Consider the following 19471-nt stretch of genomic DNA (forward strand, 5'->3'; position numbering starts at 1 on the left):
AGACACCTAACTTAGGAAAATAAAATGTATTGGTTTCATATCACTGTGAGACACTAACACATGTTCGATATCTCGGACACGAGACACACCTTATGAAGGAAAATCAACTTAGGAAAAGAAAAAAGGGAAAAGGAAAAGAAACCTGCAAGTTGACTCCAAGTGGGGAGAGTGTGGTGTAGGAAACAGCTCAATCAAAGTAAACAGAAGGGTCACCAGAAGAAGCAGTATCCAAGAAGCATAGAAGGGTTCTGAAGAGCCAAGAAGAAAATGATAGCATCGTGTTACTAGTGAATCTGTTTTTGGTAGCTGTCATCTTTTTTAGTCATATGAATTCACTCATTTGAGCTTGAATTGGTTGCATTGCTAATTACTTTTGCCACCAAAGTTCATTTCTCGCACGTACTACAAAATTACCAAAATACCTCCGTCCACTATTTACGTAGCGGATTCCATGGTATGAGTGTTTTTTTTTTTTTTTTAATGAAAAATCTCATTTTGATAACGTTCGCTACTTAAGTAACAGATGTTATAAAAATGAGAAAATTTCATATTATGGGTGCTTTATTTTCTTCTCAAATTTCACATTTTGATAATGTTCGCTACTTAAATAGCGGACAGAATCCGCTATTCAAGTAAAGGATGGTAAAAATCTTGAATTTCATGTAGGTGTTTTTTGCTCAAAATTTTCTATTTTAAGTAGCGAAAGGATAAAATTAAAATTCATAGGACGCGTGACAAACTGATAGGGTGGCAAAACCTAATTGTAATGCTTATTTTTATTTTCGAGCTCATTTAGTGATATGAATTCACTTATTTTTATTTGCATTGCTCTAATTTTTAGTATTTTCACAAATGGATTTTCTCATTTTCTGAGCTCGAAACTGTTTTTAAAAATTAGCTTACCAAATGAGTTTTTTTTTCATTTTTCCATCTCTAAACAATTTTTAAAAATTTAATTACCAAACAGATTTTTGTTTATTCTCTTTTAAAAAACGAAAAACTAATTTTAAAAACTAATTCAAACAAGCCCTTACTCTTCCATTCTCAGAGACGTCCAACTCTTCTTCCTCTCTCTCTCAAAGCCGCTGCACCGCCCGATTCCGGCCATCCCTTCTTCCTCTCAAACCGCCTGCGCAGGTACCCTCTCTCTCCCTTCTCTCTGTCTCTCTCGCACAAGTATGATTAATTGATTATTAATCTAAGGTTTTGTGATTTTAGGTTTTTTGATTTTGTGATGTTATTGTTGACTACTTGTTAATTTTTTTTTTTTTATTGTTGCATCAATTTTGCATAAAATCATTATAGTATCAATCATATTACAATTTAAATATGTTAATCATTAATGTTACTATCTAGGAGGTTGATATTAGCTTGAACTAGTTTAAGTGTTTTGTGCTTCAATTAGTAAAATTGCTTTTTTTTTTTTTTTTTTTCTATTAGGGGCCAATATTTAAGATCAGAACAGGGTCTCCCAATTGTTTAAGACAACCTTGGATTCAGGGGGAAATGTCGAGCCATCGTGTCCCAGGGCAAATGTCGAGCTATGTGTGGCGAAAATATGCAGATTATTTGTTCACAAAATGGGAGAAAACCTTTCTCTGGGATATGGTTGAACCTTACAGAAGACCTAAATCATTCACTCCTGTTGTTGTTACTTATGTTGCTGCTTTCTACACTGGGGTTATTGGTGCTGCCATCACTGAACAACTCTACAAGGTTCTATTTCCATTTCAATTTTGTGTCTCTATTTTTTCTTTATTATTCTGTTTATTGTAATTTGTAACTATGGCATTGATTGATACCAATAATTTCAAGTAAACAATTATGGTTGGGTGTGAGGGACTTTTTTATTTTTGTTTTTGTTGTGTGAAACAAGTAGTAGTTTGTTTGTTTCCTCCTGATTTTGAATCTGAGTACTGCTGGTATTGGAATTAGACTTTGTGTTTTAGTTTTGTTTATTTGAAGGAATTCAGTGTTCAATTGGGGATTTAGGGTTAACTTCCATAGGACATCTAATTGATGGGTTTGTGAAAAAGTTTAATGACAATGTTGTCAATGGCGGATAGCGGAAATAGCAGATTGTTAAAATTCCGCTGCAAAATAGTGCTCTAGAGCCACTATAGCAGTTATTTGACAATATTTTGTAGTAATTTTTAGTAAATAGCGTATCGTGAAACATTAATGGTTTGTCAAAATTCTGCTGCATACCGCCACTATAAGCTTCTATTTAACAACACTGTTTAATGAACATAGACTATTACATTTGAATCCAATAGGAGCCTCTATTTCTGAATGGTATATTTTTAATTTTAAAATGTTGTTATAAAATTGGGATGCTGTAGCAAAATAGTAGATTTTTATTGGATGTCATTGTAAAATTAGTTTACAATAACAGTCATGTCCTTTAAACCCATTGTCGTTGTAAAATTGTTAAAGGAGTTTTGAGTGTAAGGTCGTGAGTTCGAATCCCATTGTCGTTCTTTATTCTTTTATGCTTTTTTCAATTTGTAAATATTACTAGTATTTTTTTTTATTATTATTATTAAAACAAAAAGCCAAAAAAAAAAACAAAAAGTCAAAAGGGGAAGGGAGGCAGTACGCGTGAATCAATCCCGGAAATGAAGTTTTCAATTTCGCTCATCAAGAGCATTCAAGCAGGGCAAGGCACAGCTCAGAGCAAATCACACAAGAGAGGAAGGTTTTAAATGCATTGAAACGGATTAAAGGATGGATTAAAAACAAATCAAACCAAATTGGAAATTTCTCATTCATTCATAAATTCAAATTGAAGCAAACCCGCCTCCCTCAAACTCTAAAAATCCAAACCCAGATTTTCTGATGTAGCCTCCCCGGTGGTGGTGCGACGAGTTTGTTGCTCCGCACCACCGTCTTTGTCCCGTCGGCCTGTTAACACTTTGATTCCGGTAGCCCTGTTGCTCTCTTTTCGTCGCTGCCGCTGTCGCCGCTCGCTTTTGGGTTTGCCGTCGCTGCAAGGGTCGGTATGGTCCGATTAACTCTCCTCCTTCGTCTTCCTCTTGGTTGGGTGATTGGTGTATGCTTTGGTTCTCTGATTCTATGCCAGATCTGTTGAGATCTGCAGCTCCAAGTTTACATCACTGCAACGGTGGTTTTGGGTGGTCTCGACAGTGGTTATCTGTTTTTGGGGCTGTTTTCACTTCGGGTTCTGTTTTAGCCTTTATTTTCTGTCTTCTGTTTTGGGGCTGCTTTCGTTTTTTGCGTAGTCCTTTTGCGTTTCTTTGTTTCAGCCACCACTGCCTTCCTTGTGGTGGTGATCGGTGGTTTTTGCGTTTCGGTGGTTTTTGTTCTGTTTCGATTCTGGCGTTGTTGCTTCAGGCTTGGTGGGTTTGATTTGTTGTGGTGGTATTTGGAGCAGGCTGCTTCTGTTGCTCTCGTTTCGCCGGCGTTTTTCCGTTCGCCGGAGTTTATGGTGGTGTTGTTGCTAGTTGGTGGCTTTGTTCGAGCTCTTCCGTTTCACCGTTGTCGATCGCTGAGCCTCTTTGGTCCTCATCTGTTTGCTGCTCCTCTCTGCGCCGGAAAGTTGCTGTTGTTGCGGTGTTGGGCTGTTTTGGTTCGGATTTTGTGCTGGTGCGGATCTCGTATCTTGTGCTGGTGCGAATTTGGACTTTGTTTCGGCGGTTTGTTGCTGTTTTTCGGCGACTGTGGTGGTTCGGTGCGGATTCGGAGTTTTGGTGAGATATTGGTGTTGCGGTGGTGAGTCTTGTTTGGAGTGGTGGCGGTGGCGGCCGAGGTAATCTGACCAGAATCCCTTCGCTTATAAATAGCAGTAGTTGTACAAGGGAAAGGGGGACAAAAAAGCACAGATACAGAGAGAACCCAAATATCTGACCAAAAAGAGAACAAAAAATAAAAAAACAAAGAGAACAGCAGCATGCAGCACGCACTGCTTCTCCTTCCTCAACCTCCATCTTTTTTATCGAATCTTCAACATCAACATTCAATCAAAACTACCACTCCACCGTTATCAGTTGTCACTTATCACCATCCTTCTTCAATATCAATTCAAACCACCGTCAACAAACCAAAACAGAAATTAAAGAAAGGAAAGCAAGAAAGAAGAACAGATCATAGGACGAGAAAGAGCAGAAGAAACATTTCCGCCGCCGCTGTTTCGGAATCAATCATCGTCGGAATCGCACATCGCTGCCGCCGTCGCACACCACCGCTGCCGGTTCTCTTGTAGAACTACTGCTATTCATAAGCGAAGGGATTCTGGTCGGATTACTTAAAGAATGGGATTGTATGGCTTCAATTTGGATTTATGAATGGATGAGAAATTTCCATTTTGATTTGATTTGTTTGTAATTCATCCTTTAATCCGTTTCAATGCATTTAAAACCTTCCTCTCTTGTGTGATTTGCTCTGAGCTCTGCCCTGCCCTGCTTGAATGCTCTTGATGAGCGAAATTGAAAACTTCCTTTCCGTACTGCCTCCCTTCCCCTTTTGACTTTTTGTTTTTTTGGCTTTTTGTTTTTTTGGCTTTTTGTTTTAATAATAATAATAATAATAATAATAAAAGAAAAATACTAGTAATATTTACAAATTGAAGAAAAGCATAAAAAAATAAAAAATAAAGAACAATGGGATTCGAAATTTCGAACTCACAACCTTACACTCACGACTATGGTTCATATTTTATGCATTACAAAAGGTGTTTCGGTATTATGTTTGACTTGTTGCTGCTTTAGATTTTGGTGGTTTAACAGAGAATCGTATTAGTACATTACAAAAAATCTGCTTTAATTATTCATATTCTCTGTTAGCCTTCAGATTCTGACATTGCGGTGCCTTTTGTGTTTGCTTGTTCTTGGATACATCCTCACGCTGTGATCTCTTTTATTGTATTCTTGTGGTTCAGCATTCCTTTTTTGATATTGATTGCATTTTAGTCACGTGTCTTTCTCTTCTTTTTTTGGCCAAGTTGCCAACCATTGTACTAGAGATAGATGGTAAAATTTCAATCTCATCCTTTTGAGGAGACACTGGATTAACCTATCTGTGTATGAGCCACATCAAATTTAGGATTTTGAGAGGTGTAAACTTGCAATTGTAATGTATAGATTCTAAAAGGAAATACAAGGTTTCAGTCATGGTAGTCAATCCCGGGCGATCCTAGTGGGATCCCGGTGGAGCAGAGCGGAGCGGAGCTCTGCCGGGACGGGATGGGATGGAGCGGCGCAGCTAAGCTTCTCGGTGGGATCCCAGCAGGTTCCCAGTGGACCGGAGCGGAGCGGGTCCCGGGTTGTCATCCCGGGTTAGGACTGAGATTTTGTTTTCATGGGTTTTAAAGGCCATTTTTTAAATCTCACTCATTTTAGTAAGGGTAAAATTGGTTTTTTACCTTTAAAACTGTTACTTACTCCTAACTAAACCCTAGCCGCAATTCATTCTTTCTCTCACGCTATCGTACTATCTTCTCTCACTCTCAAGATCCAAACTTCTTCAACCTTCATCTGCTGTTTCTTCTTCAACCTTCATCTGTTGTTTCTTCTTCAACCTCGGATGATTAGACTTAGACTTTGATGATGAACTCGAGTTTTAATTTTTAGTTACTTTATTAATCTAAGTGTTGGAGACTTGACTTTTGCTTATTTATTTTGCTTGACTTTTGTTGGTAATTTTTAGTTACTTTATGATGAAGAAGGTGTTTTTTTTTTTTTTGACAAAGATGAAGAAGGTGTTGTAGACTTGAGATTTGTGTTTTTAATTTTTAATTTATGAATGTTTTATGGATTTTGAGATGTTTGTTTAATTTTACATTAATTATATGTTTATAGTATTATTTATGTAATTTATAAATAAATAAAAAATAATAGCGGCATCCCGGCCATCCCGCTCCCCGGGATGCCGCTATCCCAGTTTTGGGGCTGGCCGCTCCGCTCCGGGATCCGGGATTAACTACTATGGTTTCAGTTATATGCATTTTTATTGAATTTGTGTTTAGGTGTTGAGATTTGGAACTCCATTTCTTCTAGTGCTAGACTAAGTTCCAAGGCGTTTTTCTTAGTCATTCTGGCTGGCGTTGGAGATGCTATGCCATTTCTTCAACAGGCAACAATATGGGATGAAAAGGTCATTCTTGTGCTAGTTGATGTCAGTCAAAACAAAAGAACACAATAACGATGAATAAGTAGGATGAGACATTACAAAAAGTTATTTATTTAGTTGAGATTATAAATATAACTTTCTATGAAAAATAATACTAGTATTACAATTATTGCTTTACCTTTAGCCAGTGTTGCATAGATTATGGTGTGGTTTGGTGCACAATACATGTACATGTATGTATGTTATACATAACAGAACTTTAATCAGTATGGTACAATGGTGTACACTGTACACTTAGTCGGTTTCCTATTTAGGATCGAAATCTGTGTTGAATTGGATTTTTATACATAAACTTCATAGTATAGTATGCAGTAGTGCATAAATATTATGAATAGGCCCATTAGTACATTTTATAAAATCACAAGTGTGGTATAATAAGTAAAACACGACTATGGTTGAATTTTTGCATGAAAATGGTAGACACAGATGATTTTCTCATTTTAGCTGAGTTATATGATAATTTCTCATACCCTTTGTCAGAATCTCACCCAGTCCACTAAAACTATAACATGTGGAAAGCTCAAAAGATACATGCCATTGGGTTGAATTTAAAAGAGTACTCCCTCCGGTCCATAATCAACACTTCACCTTTTTAGATTCATTGAATAATTAATGTATTTGGTCTAGACCAGATACATTAATTATTCAATGAATCTAGAAAGGTGAAGTGTCTCTTATAAAAAGGACCGGAGGGAGTTAATAATAAAATTTAGACCAGATCTTGACTTACGTTGTAGTACCTCCATGAATAGATGACACCTTTCCGTTTACTCTTGCATTTGATCTTTTTGAGCATCTTGGGTTGCTCATGCTTGCTCCCTAACATGAGATGTAAGGGATAAGGGGGGATTCTTGTTTTATTTCTTATTTGTATCTTAAGAGTTATACATCATTTTACACCTTTTGGACCAGTATCTGTGGTGTACTTATTTCTAGAGTGCAACATGTAGCCAACATTACCAATAAAGGACTAAGTGCTTAGCTTGTTTATAAGCTAGGAAGCACCGACACTCCTCAGATTAGGCGTGTCAGTGTCGGACACGTGTCGGTGTCCGTGTCCGACACTGACACTTATGATTACACTAAATTATGTCATTTTTTCAAATTTTTATCGGTGTCGACGTGTCGTGTCCGGTGTCGGTAAACAAAAAAACCAAACATATTAGGGATGAAGAGAAAATAATTCAGCTCTATCTGTGTTCTTCCATGCTTGTACTGTATATGAAAGTAGGCTTGTGCGAATAAAATGTTCCTTCTTCTGCTAATGTTTGCTGCTACTCTACTAGCATAGAAATCTGAAAGGTTAAAATCATATTTGTAGGGAAAACAGTTTCACTTTTTAATTTGAACATTTTTGTTTACCTTGCTCTTTAACACCTTGTGCCAAAGAATGATGTATGCAAATAAAATGACAACCATTAACCTCTAAGGGATTATTCTTGAAACCTAACTCCCTCAACTATAACTACCTTTCTTCGTTACGGGTCACAACTTTCTTGCCAATTAACCAGATAGCTCCCCCTAGAGTCACTTGATACCTGGTTACTGATTTGTATACTTCATTGTGATGTTAGCAATTGCTGAATTTTAAATGAAAGTCACTTGTAATCATGTTGGTGTGACATTTTCCATAATTTCTGCTGCATGTTAATGTGTGTTATGTGCGATTAACTTTAAATGCATTAGGAGAACCTATCTTTGAAATACTAATTTTTATAATGAATTTTGCAATATTGCAGGAAAAGTACTGGGAAGAGAACCCTGGGAAAGCAGTTCCTCTCATGAAACCAACGTTTTATCGGGGTCCATGGAGGGTAATGGGGGGTCAGATTCCCCGATACGAATGAAAAGCTCGAGGCATGTTTGATGGTTGGTTCCGATTCATCACATCTTACCACTGTTTATAGTCAAGGACTGTTTGGTGTTGATGAGAATTCACTTTGCATATGTAATTTTATAGGCAAAAACCTATATCGTATCAGAGTGTGTTTTCTTTTCTCTTGGTTCATGACATTGCTGAAAAATAAGATCATTCGATTCCAATGTACATGAACATGTTTTAATACTAAGATGTAGATTTATGGGATAACTGTTTTGTTGTATCTTCTGCTATGGATACATCACTTAGACTGAGTGAGAGACTTCACCTGATACATCACTTGTCTACGGATTGAATCCCATCTATAAACATGCGTTGTTTAATGACACGTGACAGCATAAACCCCATTCTTCTGCCCATTTCTGATTCAATACTTGTGCTGCAGAATACAACTACTGAAATCTTATCTTGTTTATACCAGGTTCATCTTGTTGTGTTAGACTATTGCTATAAAATAGTAGCCAAGCCACCCTTTCATTTGTGCCAAATGTTGGGTTGGCAAATGGTCATGCTTCTAAGTTATTTTAAATCAAAGAAGGGTGAAAATAGTAGCCAAGGCACCCTTTTATTTAGAAGACAAAATTGACTAAATAAAAAGGGTGAAAATAATCAAAGTTTTTTTTTTTTGAGAAAGGAAAATAATCAAAGATTTTAAATCTTCTAAATTATTTTAAAAATAGTTAATGTCAAGGATGAAATTGATAGTCCATAGTTCCACTTGTTACTGGAGGCTGGTCCCATGCTTATGGGATGGGCTGCTTTTTATTCAATTAGTTATTAGTCGCCAAGTTGTGCTCCATTTCGAGAAAGAAAGAAAAATATTCATTGAAAATGAGAGAGGATCTTGAATTCCCGATCCCTACCATTTACATCTACAAGAGACAAAAAAAACGTTAAATTATACTTTTTTTTTTTCCTTCTCTTAACTAAATTGTTGATTTCATTTTGGTCCTTTAAATGATTTTTGTACCACTCAAATCCCTTAACCTTTATGTCAATCATAATTTTTAACCCCAAATGTACAAGGTAGATCAACATTGTATTGTAGGTGGTCCACCATAGATTTCAATGTTTTTTATTTTTTCATTTTTAACTATTTGATCTTCTTTAAAAAAAGAAACAGTTGAATTTTGCATATCCATCAAATTTAATTGTGCGATATCACCAACTATTTTTCTTTCCATTTCTTTCTTCTTTCCGTTTGAAGTTCTTTGAAAATTTGGGTTTGGTTGATAGTCTATGAAGAAGATGAAGAAATTGAAAGAAAAATTAGTTGGTGATGGTGCACCGTAAGATCTGATAGACATACAAAATTTAATAATTTAATTATGGAAAAAATGAATATTTTTAATAGCATAAAATATTAATTTCCATGAAAAATCTTCTTTAAAAAAATTCATGAAAAATTGTGTATTATATTAGAAATCAAAATATTTAAATTTTTCAACAAATTATTTTTATTTGGAATTAATAAACAATAAACAAGGTCTTAATTCTTTAACATGTAAATTTTAATATAAGCAATCTTTATAAATGGTCTACCTTGAACCAATACTTCAAAAATATTTAAAACTCTAATAGCAACATATATATTGTCTTGTTCCGTGAGCTTAACTCAGTTTGCATGAATACTACATTATATATAGGAGTTAAAATTCGAACTTCAATTATCCCACTTATTCAAAATGGTCAACCATAAAATTCACCTTATTCAAGATCCATAAATATAAGAAAATGGAAGTTAATGAATGACTTGAATAAGTCCATGAAGCATGTTCCAAAAGTCAATGAGCCATGTTCTTAAGTTACCTAAACCTTTTAATTTTCATCTAGAAAAATTCAAAGTAGAGAATTTCAAGTCAACGCAACGCGGACTAACGGTAACCGCTCTTAATGTTAACCATTATTATTTCCCTTATGGGCATAGTCACCTATGGCGTGCCACCAAACACGCACTGTCCCTTATAATATAGCATAACACACAACACATATACATACATAGAACAAAATTAGTAAGAACCATTGGTATTGGAATATTAACATATCTATAGTTTTATTATTGAGATTTTTCAATTTTCTTTGCAATATACAAAAATCTATCTATCAATTCAACAACACAATACAGTTTTTCCATCCTTTCATTCATCTCTGTAGGCACTCGCTCAAGGGTAATGGGGCAACAAGAATTAATTAAGGCATCTCCATCACGGTCGTTTCGCCTTCGGAGTCCGAGTCTTAACTCACTTCGACTCCGGCGAATTTTTGACATGTTCGACAAAAACGGTGATTCTATGATAACTGTAGAGGAAATAAACCAGGCGCTTAACCTGTTGGGATTGGAAGCTGAGTTCAAAGAGCTTGAATCCATGATCAAGTAAGTTGACACCATTATTTTATTCATCAATAATTGCTAATTATTCAATAGTTCTAAATTTTGGTTTGCATTTGATTTTAAATCACGGTTGTTGGATAAAGGTGTTAGAGCAATCACAATTATACTTGTATTTAGGGTTGACAAAATAGACCAGATAAAAAAATGCAAACCAGCCAGGCTCGAACATTTAAGCCAATTTCTCAACCCGGGTTTTTTAGCCCACCATCATTGAAGCCAACCCGCAAAGGGCCGGGCTTGGACAACAAAATTGTAGTCCTTTTTTCAAACAGGCTTTTTGGCTCGGCCCATAATTGGCTTACCTGAAGCGTGCGCATTGCCATTATTTGCGCTCATTTTTTCACTATGCCACTTTTTTTTTGTTTTGTTTTGAGAGAACATTTAACCTCTAAAATTATAAGAGTGGTCAATTCAGTTCTTCAAATTTGCATAGGAATGTCAATTGTATCCGTAAGGGGAGATCCCCATAGGAATTGTCCTGTTTGAGGATCCGAAAGTGGAGAATTTTTTCTCGTGGAGATGGGGGAGAATGTTCCCTCGAAAGAAGTTTATTGAAATGACATCTTTATGTATGTGTATATTCAAGAATCAAGTACTTTATATATTACATTTATTTATATTTTCACACAATAGTACGTGTTTACTTTTTTTTTTATATGCATGTTTATTATTGTCATAACCGAGGCTCACAAAATGTCTTACTCTTTTAGTTGTTCTATGATTAAACTTTAATATTTTTTACAATTAATTTTATTGAAAATAATAGAAATTTGATGTTTTTTTTAATGATGATAATGGATCCCCGCCGAAATTGTGGGAATCTACGGCAATGGAAAAAGAATACTCTCCAAAGTGGAGGAAATGAGGGTAGATATGGAGGGCATTTTAGGGGAAGGGAGTGAAAAAAGTATCATCCACTTAATCCCAGCCCCATTCATATTCCTAAATTTACGACATAGTAATTTAGCTGAAAAACACCAATCAATTTACTCATTTAAAAATTCATTATCACAATATTAACATTTTATGTTTATCAAATGCAACATGAGTCGTTCCTTTTTTTTTTTTGAATGGCATAAGTCGTTCCTCCTATGAGTATGTTTTATGCAAATGTCTGTGTTTGATCACATGTTTTCACCCTTTCGCCTCCCCATGTGTGTGGCTACTAGATCACTCATCTATAATAAAAAAAAATGTAACAACAGACTATTTAAGTTAATGTATAGTTAATTGATATTTCGTTTATTTCGATTGATGTTAGATATTTTAATTGAGGGATTGAAATGCTTCTAATTTGTTATTTGATAAATTTTTAAGAGAATAAATTGTTTGACTGATACAATTTCAAAGACCAAAATGATAAAAGGTTTTTGGGATAGAGACGAAATGACAAATCTCACCGTTTGTGTGAAATTTCAGGTTCGAAAAGTGTAAAATCATATCGAACAATATTGACATTGTCTTGAGTTAGATCTTATGATCGATTACTTTCAACTAGTATAATAGTACTCTTGTTTCCTACTAATCAAACACTTTAAAATTGGGCAGATCGTACATAAAGCCAGGCAACGTAGGACTAGCATACGAAGATTTCGTGGCATTGCACGAGTCGCTAGGGGAAACATATTTTGGTGCGCTTGACGAAAAGGAAGAGGAAACACAAAATGAAGATTTATGGGAAGCATTCAAGGTGTTTGATGAAAATGGTGATGGTTACATTTCAGCTAAAGAATTACAAGTAGTGTTGGGTAAGCTTGGACTTGTGGAAGGGAACTTGATTGATAATGTTCAAAAAATGATTGTGTCTGTTGATACCAACCATGATGGTCGTGTTGATTTCTGTGAATTTAAGAATATGATGCGCACCACTATTGTCCGTGGCTAGTTCTTGACCATATGTGTGCTTTCAATCTCTTGTTGTAATTTTGGAGTATATTCCTTGTATTGTAGTCATGCTTATTTTATTAGGTTTAGTTTTGGTTTATATTGTGGGTATATATATATATGATAATTACTATTGATGGATGTTGATCTATGTTCTTTCTTAATTTGTACATTTGTACCATAAAAAAAATTATGAGTGTCATCTCTTTCCACATTCATTTGAGAGACTAAAAAATTATAAGATGATTTAAGACTAAAGGGAGTCAATTAGTTTTTGCATTGAACGATTTGCATATAAGATGATTTAAGACTAAAGAGACTAAACAATAAGGTAGCACTTTCTTTGGTTAGCAGTAGATCCCCATATGAAATTCATGCATAGCTTCTCAACTTCACCACAAATAGAAACAAGAATTATACAAGTTTGCATAAAGTAACCCACAATTAGAGTTGTCAAAATGGGCCAGCCCAAATGAGCCGGCCCGCCAAGCCCGATTTTTTCCGGGCTCGGGCCTTGAAAATTCTAGCCCGAATTATTTTCGGACTTTTTAGCCCGGTCCGATAAAGCCCGATTAAAATATGGGCTAGCCCGAATAGGCCACGGGCGGCCCGCAAGCCCGAAAAATTAAAATTAAAAATAAATATAAATAATTAGTTTTGGATGATTTGAACTAAGTTCGTAATATAAATTATAAAACACCGTCCGGTACTTAAGTAGCGGATGAGTAAAAATATGGCACCCGAGAAACTCATAGGTAGCAGATAAGTTAAAATAGGGCGCGCGAGAAACTCGTAAGTAGCGGATGACTAAAAATAGGGCGCGCGTCGTAGGTAACAGATGAGTAAAAATATGACGCGCAAGAAACTCGTAAGTAGCGGATGAGTAAAAATATAGGGCCCGAGAAACTCATAGGTAGCGGATGAGTAAAAAATAGGGCGCGCGAGAAACTCGTAGATAGCGGATGAATAAAAATACGGCGCGCGAGAATTATTATATATATATATATATATATATATATATATATATATATATATATAGAGGAGGGTTACATTGACTCCAAGAGTAACTCAAAAGAGTTACTCCACATCCTAACCCTTTATTTTGTTTTAATCTAATGGACCAATATTAATCATCATTAGTAATTATGTGACCTCATGTTTCTTAACTATTCTCACAATATTTATGGATTCCATTTTATTTTATTTATTTCAATTTATGGTTTCCATTTATTACTTTATGTATATTCATTTTTTCCTAAAATATTAATACAAGAATCCAAAATTAATTATTAGTAAAAACAAAAACAGAAAGAGAAAAAAATCCCTCTGCGAGACTGATTTTTTCTTTTGTGTATATTTTTTCTAACAAAAAAAAAGAGCAAATTGGTGCTGTTTTTTCCCACATTTTTTTCTTCTTATTTTTTTTTATAAATCGGATATTTTCCCCTTCCAATTTACTTTGATCTTGATCTCTTGCATAAAAAAAAAATTACTTTGATCTTACACTAGGACGTATGGCAATCATGAATTTCTTTTGGTTTTTTTGGTTGATAAATAAAAAGAAATGGTGAATGATTTTATGATAATCAATGGAAAAGAAAATAATGATTTATTTTTTTCGAAAAAAAAAAGACTTTTTTTGGTTTACGATGACCGTGAATCAAACACAAGACCTATAACGTACTACCCAAATACATCATCAATAGACCAAACCTAGTGACTTTAAAAAATAAATAAATAATACTTTTGATAGAATAAAAGGAAATGTAAATATAGAGTAATTAAAGGAATCCATAAATATTGTGAAAATAGTTAACAAACATGAGGTCACATGATTAGTAATGATGATTAATATTGGTCCATTAGATTAAAACAAAATAAAGGGTTAGGATGTGGAGTAACTCAAAAGAGTTACTCTTGGAGTCAATATAACCCTCCTCATATATATATATATATATATATATATATATATATATATATATATATATATATGTATATATAGGGGTTTTCTAACTTAGACCCTAGTTAGGTCTAAGTTAGCAAGGTGCACCTTTTCAATTGGACCAAAATACCCATTCTTTTTAATTAATTAACCAAAATACCCATTAATAGACGCGGATCCAGTGTCGCGCGCGTACCGAAGGACCATGGTTAGAGACCGTTGATTTCCATCAGACAGCCAAGATCTGATCTCATCAAGACCGTTGGTTAGAGAGAAAAATTTGCTTTTTAAAAGTAGGACACGTGTCACACAATGGTTGGCTGGACGTGATTTTTGTTCATTTAATACTTTGAACTCAATTATTTCGTTGTAAATTAATTTTTTTTTTTTTTTTATACCAAAATTCATAATTTTTTTTTTCTACAAATAGAGACTTGGTTCGTTTGATTTGGACACCGAAAAAAAAATGCAATTTTTCACTACCTTAATCTCATTTTTTGTCTACTAAATACGTTACTTGTGTGTTGTAATTTAACATGCACCACTCAACCAACTCACTGAAACCATTATTCCAGGAAAATAGTAGATAATATTCTGGAACTTTTGGTATATTTTATGAAATTTTTGGAGACCTGAAACTATTTTTAGTTAATTAAATGAGATAAAACGGTAATTAAAAACTAATGTTTGCTTCTGAAACCATTTTACTGGTAGAATGGTTGCACATAGTAGTATTGTGAAACCATTTTACTGGTAGAATGGTTTCAATGAGTAATTTATTAATTGTGTTTGCTTCTGAAACCATTTATCTGGTACAATGGTTTCAGAGAGTTGTAATCTGAAACCATTTTGCTGGTAGAATGGTTTCAGTAAGTTGATTATTAGTTATTTGCTTCTGAAACCATTTAGCTTGTAGAATGGTTGCACATAGTTGTACTCTGAAACTATTTTACTGGTAGAATGGTTTCAGTGAGTAATTTATTAATTGTGTTTGCTTCTGAAACCATTTAGCTGGTAGAATGGTTTCAGAGATTTGTACTCTGAAACCATTTTCCTGGTAGAATGGTTTCAGTGAGTTGATGTAAGGTAGTGAAAAATGAGATTAAGGTAGTGAAAAATTGGGTTTTTTTTCTGTGTCCAAATCAAACGAACCAAGTCTCTATTTGTAGAGAAAAAAAAATTATGAATTTTGGTATAAAAAAAAAAAATTAATTTACAACGAAATAATTGAGTTCAAAGTATTAAATGGAAAAAAATCACGCCCAGCCAATCAGACAGCGACACGTGTCCTGCTTTTAAAAAGTAGATTCTTCTCTCTCCAGGGTGTAATCCAGTGTGGTGCACGCGCTGGAATCTGATGGATTCGGATGATCTGGGCTGTCTGATTGATCAGACAGTCTTGATGAGATCAGATCTTGGCTGTCTGATGGAAATCAACGGCCTGTAACCATGGTCCTGCGGTACGCGCGCGACATTGGATCCGCGTCCATTGATGGTAATTTGGTTAATTAATTAAAAAGAATGTGTATTTTGGTCCAACTGAAAAGGTGCACCTTGCTAACTTAGACCCAACTGGGTCTAAGTTAGCAGCCCCATATATATATATATATATATATATATATATATATATATATATATATAATGGGATAATTTCTTATTCAATTTTGAAGTGTCCTTAAACCTTTATTAATGAGATAATTTTTCTTCCTTGATCACTAAATGACAATATTGCTTATGAAGAGTAATGCCAATATATATTGTCTTTGACTCAATCTTCAAGAATCAATATTATTTTATTCATCTATATTTCTTGGCATCTTGAAGAGGACCATAACTTACGGAAGTTTTTATTTCTTTGTGAAACAAATGTCGAAAAATCAGGAAGTTCTCTCTAACTCCGTGACTCTACAGTTTCATTTCATAAACTAAGGACAAATTCTATTCAATTTGCTAATAAAACTTTTATGTCCCCTATCAGAAGTGTGTGATCTTGTATCTAGTTATTGACTGCTTCTGAGTTCCAAAGATGCTCCCAATATTTATACCATCGAATATTTATTTTATTTTATTTTTGATATTTTTATTAATTCAAATGACACTTGTTCCGGACACTAATAGAAACGAACATAGTTGCTATTGTACGTCACCTGCAGCAGATACACACCCACACATTCCCAGGAACGTTAGCTCCATCTCAACGGTCATCATCCTCTCCAGTGCCAGCTATTGTTAGCTGACATGGACAATTATGACTGTTAACTTTAGGGTCAAGGTATATAATTCAATCACTTTTCATTTCACTCTCTCTTGATCAAACTACTGACTTGAGCATTGAAGTGCTAACGTGTCTTGCAAGTATTTTCCCCATAGTGATTCACCGTATATCTAGCCGTCTCAAGTCTCGCCATTGGAATCATCTAGTTCTACCAGGAGCAGATTAACATTAATGACCATTTTACAACTGTCTCTGTGTGAATTTGAACTCGGCACCTTGAGATTAAAATTTCCAATAATATAATTGTATGACTGCAGATAAAACCTATTTCTAGAAGAATAGTGCAATCTTGTACCATCTAAGAAGAATGTCTTTAATATAATATTTCCACCTCTATAAATATTCTCCCAACATACCATTATATATACATATATAACAGCATCTACTATGCATTGGTCATTCACCTGTTGAATATATCTAAGCAAGTTATGCTGTTTGAAGAACATCAATTATAAAACCATGGAGGGCAGCAAGAATGAAATCCTAGATTACACTGATGAGGATGGTCCATACATTGAAATAGAGCTCGATACTGCAGTTACCACCACAATTCACACTGATGATGACAGCAAGAACAATTGTATGGATGATGATGTAGAAATAGAACAACAAGAGGAGGAATACAAACTGCGCATTTCGATTTCATCAACCATTTCTGTTTCACTTCAAAATGAGAGTATAGTAAGTGTTCATAGCGATGCAAATGGAGCTGATGATACAAGAACTTGTGCAGATAATTCACAGGCAACAATGTCCCCGCAGACGCAGCATTCTGGTGTTAGCTATACAGATGAAGTTGAATTTCCTGCACAGAACAAGCTGCTCAGTAGTGTCTCATTCAGTCCGTGGCAAAGTCCTCATCTTGATGGCCAAACAACGATATTAGGAACAAATTCAACCCGCGTGATCCCTTACGACAATGTGGATGTACTATATGCTCCTAGGTATGTATACAATTACAAATCACATGTTCCAAAACAACATATATATTGATGTCTGACAGTGCAATCGAACATATATACCTTCCATGAAGGGAACCTATGAAAAATATGCAAAACATAAATCTTGTTAAGGCAAAAGTTGAAATCAAAAGTTCTTTCGGATAATTTCAATAAATGATATATAGATACAAAATTTGTGACAAGATAGCAAAATATGATGTCTGATTAATTACTTATTCAAGAATGAACATGTGAGCATGTGTTTGATACTTTAGTGTTATCTTACATGAATAGCAGCAAGTGAACATTTGGACTAACAAATATCATGATTTGATTCTACAAACTAATAAAAACTTTATACTAATCATCATATATTTCAATGCAAATTGAATTTATTATAGAAATAGAATATAGTTTTTGATAAAATCATAGTTCAATCATGTGATCAGAAAACAACCAAGCATGACAACGACAAGAACAACAACAGCGAATGGAATCATGATGACATTATTGATCAAATTTAGAGGTATAAAAATCAGATCACTCTTTGCATCACTCATAAAACCAATACAAAATTGCAAAAGCAACAACTCTAGCAAAAAGTCCATAACATTTTTTCAATGTTATCAAAAGGAAATGGTGAATGCCTCAATTGGAAGGGATAGTAAGCATTGGAATTTAGAGGATACCACCTCTTTGAGAAAGAGTAAAAAAATGATGGAGATGGATTTTGGAGCATTTAAAGGTGTATTCAATGGCATAGGTGGAATGAGTAGAAGAAGATCAAAAAGAAGAACAGATGCTTCAAGTTCATGTAACAACTCACCAATTCATGAAGGATATTCAAAAGACAACTCTATTCAAGCAGCTATTGCTTATTGTAAAAGTTCATTTGGTCAAACATCTGATTTCACATTCACAACTTCAATTACTTCTACTCCTTCTAGGTTTGTAGCATATTCTGATTGATTGAGAGGAACTAAAATTCAATATGTTCTTTTCATCATGTATCAAATCATACTAAACAAAATTATGATGCAACTTGCAAGCTGAATGTGTAACATGGGGAAGTAAAATTGAAAATTTCTTATATATGTTCATTATTGTGTTTGTGTCTACAATAAAAGTTCATTAATTAGAAAAAGCAAGCAGGATTACAATATAATTATTCGATTGGGCGAGATCCTAATCTCTGTTTGGGCTCAACCCGCCCCATAAGGCGAAAGGCCCAGTGGCTTAGGATTAGTATCTTGATGTTGAGTAGTCAGCCTAAGGGATAGATAGAGACGAGATAAGTCACAGTTTAAGTGATAAGTACGAAGGAATAAGCCACGTGAACCACGTATGGAGGGGAGTAAGTTTAACTACTCCTCCTCCGTCTTAGGAGATATAAATGCCACCTTCGCTTAGTCAGAGGCGCGCGCACACACACATCCACACCTATAAGCATTAGGCCACATATTCACTTACTCTTAGACTTAGCTCAACACGTTTATTGACTAAGTATCCCTAGAAATAACTTTTGTTTGATGTAACATTTTTTATAAATTGATAAATAAGATCTTATAGTGGACTTATCATAGTTGCAAATGAACTGTACATACTAATACTTAGTCATTTTTTCATAGCAAGATATATATATGTTGTTCTCTTGTGGTTTTACTATAAAATTTGAAAATTAAAAATGATTTTATATCTTGACTATGTTATACTTATAGCTTTCCCTACCTTCATAGTGCCTTAGGTTGTGGACATGTTATAGTTATGAAAAATCTATAATATAATCTCCTACACTACTTAGCAAAATAGAAAAATTGTATCACACAAACGGGTACGGTACCCGTTTGACCACTAGTATTATATAAGTAGTGTAATAATTAGAAGAGATTATAGAAGGTTAAGAGATTGTATAACTTACACATATTATAGAATATTTAGAAGAGTTAATCTTCAACTAAAGCCTCAACATTTTAAAACAAAAACAATGATTTGAAAGTATGTGGCTATTTAA

At 34.5% G+C, this 19471-nt stretch overlaps 3 protein-coding genes across 3 annotated transcripts; all 3 read left to right on the forward strand.

The window, feature by feature from the left end:
- Nucleotides 1–848: 848 nt before the first annotated feature.
- On the forward strand, nucleotides 849–8352 carry LOC123889277 (uncharacterized protein At4g29660-like). Its single transcript, XM_045938540.1, has 3 exons — nucleotides 849–1137; nucleotides 1441–1716; nucleotides 7887–8352. The coding sequence occupies exons 2-3, from the start codon at nucleotides 1507–1509 to the stop codon at nucleotides 7992–7994; spliced, it is 318 nt and encodes a 105-aa protein (XP_045794496.1). The 5' UTR covers nucleotides 849–1137; nucleotides 1441–1506; the 3' UTR covers nucleotides 7995–8352.
- Nucleotides 8353–9956: 1604 nt separating this feature from the next.
- Nucleotides 9957–12443, forward strand: LOC123889276 (calcium-binding protein CAST-like). The gene is made up of 2 exons (XM_045938539.1): nucleotides 9957–10400; nucleotides 11967–12443. The coding sequence occupies exons 1-2, from the start codon at nucleotides 10198–10200 to the stop codon at nucleotides 12301–12303; spliced, it is 540 nt and encodes a 179-aa protein (XP_045794495.1). The 5' UTR covers nucleotides 9957–10197; the 3' UTR covers nucleotides 12304–12443.
- A 4393-nt stretch (nucleotides 12444–16836) lies between these two features.
- Nucleotides 16837–18522, forward strand: LOC123891224. Its single transcript, XM_045941072.1, has 2 exons — nucleotides 16837–17463; nucleotides 17910–18522. Exons 1-2 carry the CDS (start codon nucleotides 16979–16981, stop codon nucleotides 18427–18429), a joined length of 1005 nt encoding a protein of 334 aa, XP_045797028.1. The 5' UTR covers nucleotides 16837–16978; the 3' UTR covers nucleotides 18430–18522.
- The last annotated feature ends 949 nt before the right edge of the window (nucleotides 18523–19471 follow it).

This window comes from Trifolium pratense, linkage group LG6 (genome assembly GCF_020283565.1).
Source record: "Trifolium pratense cultivar HEN17-A07 linkage group LG6, ARS_RC_1.1, whole genome shotgun sequence".
NCBI classification, from domain to species: domain Eukaryota; kingdom Viridiplantae; phylum Streptophyta; class Magnoliopsida; order Fabales; family Fabaceae; genus Trifolium; species Trifolium pratense.